Here is a 9160-nt window from a genome sequence, read left to right on the forward strand (position 1 = left end):
AGATAATATCAAAGTTACTGAATGCATAACCCAAACTATCTGATTTCAACTCCTGCTTACACCATGGATAATTCTATCTTGATAATTGTTCAAGTGGATTTGCTTGGGGCGAAAACGTTGAGGTTGAACGGCAAAAATTATTACTTTTTCCTTTAGAAGCAGATATATTTGAGTATATATTGTACATCCAGCCATCTGAAGCGTTGGGACACACTTTAACATCTAATGGCTTATAAAGAGTTTACTGGTCACAGAGCACACAGATATTTTTCTTGAGACTTATTTCCTGCCACTTCCACAAAATATTAAGGAAATTCTTCGGGGACTGTGCAAACTAATGCCAAAATTGCTAATTCCATATAATTTTCTTGTCAAAATGTATTCTTTAATTTTATCACCTTATCTGGTTACATACATACTTTGACTAACTGCCGAAGCACTCCCAATAGAGATTCATCATAATCAAGACACTCGTATGCTTCTGAAATATGCAGCAAAGAATGTGGCAAACAATCTTCACATTCCAGAGCATCTTTATTCAAGATAGTCAATGCTATCATTGGTTTGTTCATCTTCAAAAGAATGATGGCCGTTAAAATAGCTTTCTTACTCTTGAAATGAACAGGAAATTTGGCAAAATCTGCTTCTTCAATTTCATCGAATGCTTCCTTCAACTTCCCAACCTTTAAATTCAAATAACCTGAATAATAAAAGAGAAAAGGGTTAACTCTTATTTAAATTAAACATGCATGGCTCAATCAATTTCTGAGTTCAAAGAGATTTTAAAAAACCTTTGAAATATTTCCATATTGCAACTATGCAAATATTTGAGAAAGCTCCATTCCCAACATTTACAACCTCTGAATTTGCAGGAGAATCACCAAAAGTCAGATGGATGAGGCAAAGTGTAAATAGAAGACACTGGTTTACATCAATTCTCACTCCACCATCCCTATAGTCCTGCAATGTTACACATCCACCAACCACACTGCAGGCGAATACTGGTATGGATGCTAAAACATTATCTTTGTCATGGTTTTCTTGGCCAGAGACATTCTTGTCAATGTCAACTTCCATTGCAAGGGGTTCACTATAATGGAAAATTGAACAACTATTAGCACATGTATGCTGACATAATTTGACTTTTAACTTTTTAAAAGCATACATTGAATCATTAAGCATAGTTTTTATAAAAATCAAATGTAAAATAAACACATCACATATGAAGAGGTTCAACAGGAAGGACTCCTGTTATAAAAGTCTTCAAAATTATATTTTTCTGGTCTTCCAAAAAATAAGTGAACTCATTAGTTAGTGGTAACACAGACAGCAAAGTCAGCGCAGATTAGGCCTAGGTACATTCTGGGCTAATTCTGAACACATTCGATAACTTTTCCAGTTAGCAAAGTGACATACATGAATTCAAGGAATGCATGGCAAGAACTTAGTCATGCATTAATCACATAGTTAGCTAATAGATGCATTGAAATTTTTTAAAAGGGTCCTTTTTTAAATATGTGTAATAAAAATGTAATGAAAAGTACAACAAAAATTAAATATTTCTTGAAAATATTGAAACTTGAGGGTTAAAAATGTTAATGATTTAATGACTTGCCACTTATTCATCTATAATTCCTAAAACTATTTCTCATTTTCCATAAATTTTGGTAATAGGTCCCTATTTTCCCTACCCTTTTTATTCTGCCCTTATTTACCCAGACATGTCCTATGCTTACATACTTGTGTTTATGCAACAAATATACATATGCATTGTGATTATGACATGTGGGAGGAAAAATATTTTCTTCTAGGCAATACAGCTTGCAAGACATGCCAAAACCAATGACTGAAGATGCCTAATTCTGCTACTTTTTGTAAAATCAGAAGTCAGATTTTTACACCTCATTTCCTCACTTTATCCCAAAGCAAACTTTGTGATACATGCATATTTTATGCTACATAAGGCTCTTAAATATCAGTGTCAAACCCAGCTAAAAAGAGAGCACAGCCAAAAATTATTTTTGATGCTAGAAAATTAATTTTCAAACATACAAAGTCAGATGTTCCAGCAAATTTTGGTCTACACTTTTTTGACGCTTGACTGAAGGAAGACCTCATGACAGTTCAAACTGAAGTAGTTCCCGGTAAAGAGGTTAAATTAACTTTTATATGTACTTTTAAATTAATGCTCATGGTTTCATAAAAACAGAAATCACAGGAAAAAATACTGACAGGCACTTAGTTGTTTTATGCTACATAAGGCTCTTAAATATCAGTGTCAAACCCAGCTAAAAAGAGAGCACAGCCAAAAATTATTTTTGATGCTAGAAAATTAATTTTCAAACATACAAAGTCAGATGTTCCAGCAAATTTTGGTCTACACTTTTTTGACGCTTGACTGAAGGAAGACCTCATGACAGTTCAAACTGAAGTAGTTCCAGGTAAAGAGGTTAAATTAACTTTTATATGTACTTTTAAATTAATGCTCATGGTTTCATAAAAACAGAAATCACAGGAAAAAATACTGACAGGCACTTAGTTGTTTGTATTAGTATTTTCCTTTAAATATAAGCAGATGTCAAAACTAAGCAAATAAGTGCAATTGAAACATAATAGCCACATTTTACACTAACCCACAAAACATGTCTTTGTGACAAAATACTATATATAAGGGTTATTTTTGGAAATCTGAAAGACTTGTTGGGATCTGCATAGTGTACCAAGATCCTATCTCTGCTTGACATGATTCGGAATAGCCTACATACAAAAGCAATAGTTCATAGGTTAACATTTAAAGTATTTCACAAATTATAATAGATATGGGAAGCTCCACTAAAATAGAGCTTTCAAGCAAGGGCTACATGTCTATATACCTTTTAACAAAATGTACATTTACCTGTCATAACTATACTAATTTTCAATGCAACAGTTTCAGAGTGTCAAAATCATTCGCCTTGACTGGGATTCGAATTCAGAGTTTAAGAGGACGCCTCGGTAGCTTAAGAGGCTAAAGCACTCGACTGGATATTGAGGGATCTGGGTTCGAATCCCAGTCAAGGCGAATGATTTTTACACTCTGAAACTGTTGCATTGAAATGCACATTAGCGGATGACTCCGTTAAAAGTTACTGTTGCGGCATCTCCCGCAGTTTCTTTGGAATTTATACTAATTTTGTTCTCAATTTGTCGGTGAAAATTGGGACAATCATAAATACAGATTATTATAATTAAACATAGGCATACCTTTTTACTTCAGGGCTTCTCTTCATCGATGACGATTCAGTCTCAGTTTCATCCATTTTGAGAAAATTCACAAACCATGATACTTTAGAAGAAATCTTTTGCAGCACTTTTTTTATCCATCCATTACTCTGGTTTTCCGAGCAACTTTTATGAGAATGACCACCATTTATTACAAATAAAGCTTGTAGGATCAGAGTCACAGTGGAATATATAAGAAGTTTATGTAATTCACTACAATTTTGTAAAACTTTCCTTATATCCTCAAAAAGAGCAATGATCTCAGAAAATGGATCACCAATTTCAATAGCAATTGGTGGTATAAATTTCTGTCCAATAATTTCACATATGACTGAAATCAACAGAAAACAAAATTAAAATAGTGATATAAAAAATACATAAAAAAATATCATTGATATCACAAATTAAAGGTTTTCTATTCAGTGGTACATCCAAAGAGATAGGGTTAGGTTGGGCAAATCAAATGGATGTCAGGCAACTCTTGAATTATAATTACTAACACCAACAGTACCTGTACTAGAACTATCTCCTGTCAAAAATTCCTCTCTATAAATTGTACTAAATGATTAAATGGATGACAATTTTTTAAGGAGTGGTTCCATAGAATTCCACTAGTTTAAAAAAGGGAACCATAGTTTAAATGAAAATTAATCAACTTTTAATAATCATTCTCATCATTATCCAAAAATAAATACAATACATATACCTCAACATAATACCCCACAAGCTGCCGCAAGGGTGTTCGGGGGGGGGGGGTGTGATAGGTCACAGCTATGCATACACAATCTTACTACAATAGTAGAAATGAAAGAAAAGAATCTAATAGAATTTCAGTAATATTAAGTTAAATATCACATAATCACTGAATATAACATTAATAATTATTTTAGTATTAACATAAGCAACACTTCTTGATTGAAGTTCACATCGCTCATATTACTTCATGTACAGCTATAGAGTAAAGAGTTTGTATGCTATGAGGGTTAGTTAAAAGGTTCTCAGAATTATCACAAGATGTCAGGGCTAAGTCAACGAGTTTCCCGTGTAGTAATAGGTAATACCATATTTACCCCATTGGTAACGTGTGCGTTATCTATACAAAAATGTTCAGATGATGGAAAAAATGACGATGCGCATGCAATGAAAATTGAAAAAATTCAAACATTTACATACTTATAAGCACACAATAATTTAAAGAAGAGTCTCGCAAAAATAAATTAGTCTGGAAGCATGCCTTTCTGATTGCATTCCATTTTATACATATGGACATGTATATACAGATGTGCGGCATCAATACACCTTCAAGATAACTATGAAGCCCTGGGCGAGCGGTATCTATACAAATTCATTATAACTACAGAATTCTGGGTGCGCGTTATACATAAGGTGCACGTTATCGATGGGAAAATACGCTACTTTAAGAGTAAACATGTAACGCATCAGTGCTCTGGGAAGAGATCTGTAGTGCGGACACCTTTCTGTTGTTGTTTCTGTGTACTGATTGGTGAAGATGTAAAAATTGAGATTCAAGCAATGATTAAATACTTCATAAAGAAAGGTTTGAAAGCAAAGGAAATTCATGCTGACTTTCAGAACAGTCAGGGTGACACTGCTCCTTCATATTCAACTGTTGCCAAGTGAACAAAGGAGTTTGGTTGGGACAGCTTAGATGATGATCCATGCAGAGGTCGGCCAAAATGTGCCACTACTCCAGAAATTACTGTAAAAGTGCATAAAATGTTAATGGAGGATCGCTGACTGAAAGTGCAAGAAATTGCTACAGCTGTAGGGATGTCATCTGCACAGGCATGTCACATTTTAACAGTAGAATTGTACATGAGAAAATTATCTGCTAGATGGGTGCTGTGACTAGAGGAGCCAACACGATTCTCTGCACCGGTTTGTGACACACAGATGAAACTTGGGTCCACTGCTATACCTCAGAGACAAAACAGCAGTCAATGCAGAGAAAGCATGTCAATTCAACACCACCAAAGAAAGCATAGGCAATAAATTCAGCCAGAAAGGAGATGACTCCAGTTTTCTGGGATACAAAAGGAATTCTGCTGATGGACTATCTTCCCACTGGTCAAATAATTACAGGACAATACTATGCTAACCCCCTGGACCAACTGCAACAAAAGATACCTGCAAAAAGGCCAGGCTTGGCATGGAAGAAAGTCATCTTTCATCAAGACAATGCATGTCCACACACAAGTGCTTTGCCATGGCAAAAATACATGAACTATGATATGAATTTTTACCACACTCGCCTTATTCGACTGATTTGACTTCATCATATTTCCATCTCTTCCCCAAGATCAAAATTTTGCCCAGTGGATGGAGATTCTCTTCAAACAAAGAAATTACAGCTGAAGTATACCAAGATTTTGCAGACCAGAAGAAATCTAACTTCCGAGATGGGATCAAGACATTGGAACATCGTTAGACCAAGTGCATTAATGTACAGGGAGACTACATCGAAAAATAAAAATTTTCACTCAGGTAAGTCGTTTATTTCTATTCCATTTCAAGAACTTTTCAAATTACCCTTGTAAAATAGTATGTTCACAAGTCTATCATCTGTTACTCTGTACTAAATATCTTTTTAAAAGGCCATTTAATCAGTATATAATACCAAATCATTGGAATATGACAGTATTAGATAGTTTTTCTATCATCAATGTAGTGTTTCTGTGCATACCCCTCAGCAAACAAGGCACTTGTTTGGCAAGACAGTTTACCTCACATAGGATATATATTAGCACACATTTTGTAGATGAGATGTTCATGAAGAATGGTGCTCATGGCCTCTTCAGAAGGGAGGGCTTGTAGATGGGGAGATGGCAAACGAGAGGAGGGTAGGTCGCACAGCTAGTTCTGATTTCTTGGGAAAGGAGCATTCAAGGGAAGAATAAATGAAAAGAGTAGTGATGAAAATACCGGACCTTGCTGGTGAGGAAGAAAATTTCACGGTGATAGTTTACGATATCTAAATTTTCATGACTAAAATCTCAATGCACTACATAAGGCAACAAGGTTATAGAGACACTGTAGTCATTCCTCTACATACTGACTAGGCCATGAATATCCCCCCTGAAATTAATGCTGCAAGTCAGTGGTTCTCAGGATAATTCAAAGAATTGTAGTTTGGTAGGTTGGGGTAACTACTCTCCCTTACCCCAATGCCCATGCCATCAATTCATTCATGAATTCAATCTATTTTGAACTATTTCAGTCATGTTAAATGAAAATCTTAGATATGTTAGCTACATTATTGATGGATAGGATTTTAGGGCTCAAAAACATAATACTTTATACTTTCAGGCTTCAGTTCATGGCATTGTGTGATGGCTATCTTAAAGGAGTTTGTAAATTTCCACAGACTTTATTTTACAATACTATGAGTTTCATTGACTTGTGGCAGCAACAGATACAAATTTCGTTCACATGCAGCGGTTGAAAATATGTGCTTAGGACATTCGAGAGGGGGGGTTCTATATTGGTGGGAGAGGGAGGGTGGGAAGTTGAAGGTGGGGGTTGGGATTATTTGTGTAAGGGGAGGGAAAAGGTTGTGGTGCCTTGGTTATGAGGTAGATTTGGGAGGAGTCAGGGGGCCTTCTGATCTTGATTTGCTCGAGAGCATCCATTTTAAATCCTTTAAGGAGGATATGCAGTATTTCGAGGACAAAATTGCAATTGTGTTTGCAATTTATGACGCGTTTTGCCAAGAGGGAATAGGAGTTTTGATTTTTGTGACAATTGGCATGTTCTTCGGCTTGGGTCTTGAAATTCCTCCCAGTTTGACTTACATAAAAGGTGTTGCAATTATTGCATTTTAATTTATAGATGCCTGATTTAAAAAGTGTTTCCTGTTTGTCTCTGTCATTATCTATGAATTTGGAGAGAATGAGGGGTAGGTAAAAGGTGGCTTTGGGTGAAGTAGGAATGTGATTGGATATTTAATTGGAGATTGAGGGCTGAGAAGAGGAAATTCAACTTATGGACATTGTAGAATGGCATCTTGCATTGTAATATAAAGTCTGTGTAAAATTACAAACTCCTTCAATATGAACTTTAAAAACATTACTTCTAAGAAGCCCTGAAGTGCCAACGACAAAATGATGAGTTGCATCATATAATGAAGATTAAAAACTCAAACACACACTTAAAAGTTTCAGAGAGTGAGTGAAGTTCATTTAACACTTTGGCATATGGAATTCCCACAGACAGGTAGGTAGTCTGCCTGTAATACAAGCATTTCTCGAAGGAGATGTTACCCAATAAATAAAACAACTTCAGAAAAGCTAAGGGTTATCAAAGTCACTCAGATTTGAACCCACGCCCTCGCATCAGCCAAATGTTCTTGGTACACTTTAAGTAATCTCACACCTTAAAGGAGATAATTATGTACTAGATTCAGACATTACTTCATAGAATATTTTCCTATTTATAATAAAAATAAGAATATTAGTCTTAGGCTATTTCTGTCTAAACCTTCAAGGGGAATCATATGCTCAATATAATTAGACAGTTATTGCAAAAAAAGACATTAAATAAGCACATTAAGCAACTTCCATATCATGGTGGCCAGATTATATTCCTCATTTATTTGTTCCTTTTTATGTGATTTAACTGATTTTAGTTTGGAATTATGGCTAAGAATGTCTAATACAAGGTCTGTTCAACATAAGATGAGACTGTTTGAATAAATACTTGATTTTATTAGCAACCCTTTAATCATGCTTATTGCCTTCAAAATACATCCCTTGGCTGCCAATACAGCACCCCCCACGTTTTTTTGGGCTTTGAAATACTGCCTGGAATGCTTCTTTCAGTTATAGCCTTTAAGTCTGTGATACAAATTTGTTGGAGCTCTTCAAAAGTTTCAAATCAGCATCTTTTCAAGTTAGATTTCAACTTAGGATAAAGGATAAAGTCCACTAGACAAGAACCAGAGAGTAGGGTGACTAGGAGATCACCTGTGTGATGTTTTTGGCAAAATATTCAGTAACAATCAATGATGTGTGCGCTGGTGTGTTGTCAAGATGAAAGCACCAAGACTTGTTTTTCCACATTTGTGGTCTCTTCCGCAACATGGCGTGTCTTAACCTTCCCATAACCATTATATAGTGCTGCTCATTAACTGTTTGCCCTTTAGGGACATATTCATAATGAATAATCCCTTCCAAATCAAAGGAAACGATCACATCACCTTCACATTCGTTCCTGACATCGAAGCTTTTTGGGGTTCATGGGGAAGAGGTGCCTTCTACCCCCAAATTGCCCAACACAAAGATTCATTTCTCAATGCCTCTTGAATCATTGCAAAGTTTCAGTTGCACTTTTCCCTTGGTTAAAACAAAATTCAATGTCCACACGCAAGATCTTCATTCTCACCGACACAAGACTTAGCACAGCAAGCATATGCAGGCTCAGACAAGAATCACTGTTGTGTGGAGACAAGTCGAGAGGGCCACAGGAAAGGTGGCGCTTTACTTGTCACAAATGCCACTATAAGGCAACCACTCACTCGCTGTGATCCATCAAGTAGTTTGTGCATAGAAAGACCAGTCTCATCTTTTTTTTTACACAAATCTTGCATTTGACATTTCTGGGATAATGTAGAGTCCAACAGTGATATGACTAGCAATATGATGATGGCTGAAATATTTTGGCATAATTGATGTGCATCATCAGTAAGAAAATGTTCAGATATTTCAGCATAAATATAATATTGGTTATGCCCAATTTGTGTAGAGGAAAATATAACTACTGACAAACGAGTGAACTCTGATAACAGAGCATATTCTTGGGTGAAAGCTGCAAACAATGAATGATATAACATTAATGATTCTGACCTTGAGGGCTTGAGTGTAGAAGAACTGATCAAGAAAAT

General features: G+C 35.6%; 1 protein-coding gene across 1 annotated transcript; it reads right to left on the reverse strand.

Annotated features, from left to right (window-relative positions):
* Positions 1–407: 407 nt before the first annotated feature.
* On the reverse strand, positions 408–3461 carry LOC139690858 (uncharacterized). The gene is made up of 3 exons (XM_071588500.1): positions 3244–3461; positions 792–1090; positions 408–700 (listed from the first exon to the last, which is right to left on the reverse strand). Exons 1-3 carry the CDS (start codon positions 3297–3299, stop codon positions 408–410), a joined length of 648 nt encoding a protein of 215 aa, XP_071444601.1. The 5' UTR covers positions 3300–3461.
* Between the last annotated feature and the right edge of the window lie 5699 nt (positions 3462–9160).

Source organism: Hetaerina americana, unplaced genomic scaffold, assembly GCF_022747635.1.
Source record: "Hetaerina americana unplaced genomic scaffold, ioHetAmer1.1.p SCAF_1, whole genome shotgun sequence".
NCBI lineage: Eukaryota > Metazoa > Arthropoda > Insecta > Odonata > Calopterygidae > Hetaerina > Hetaerina americana.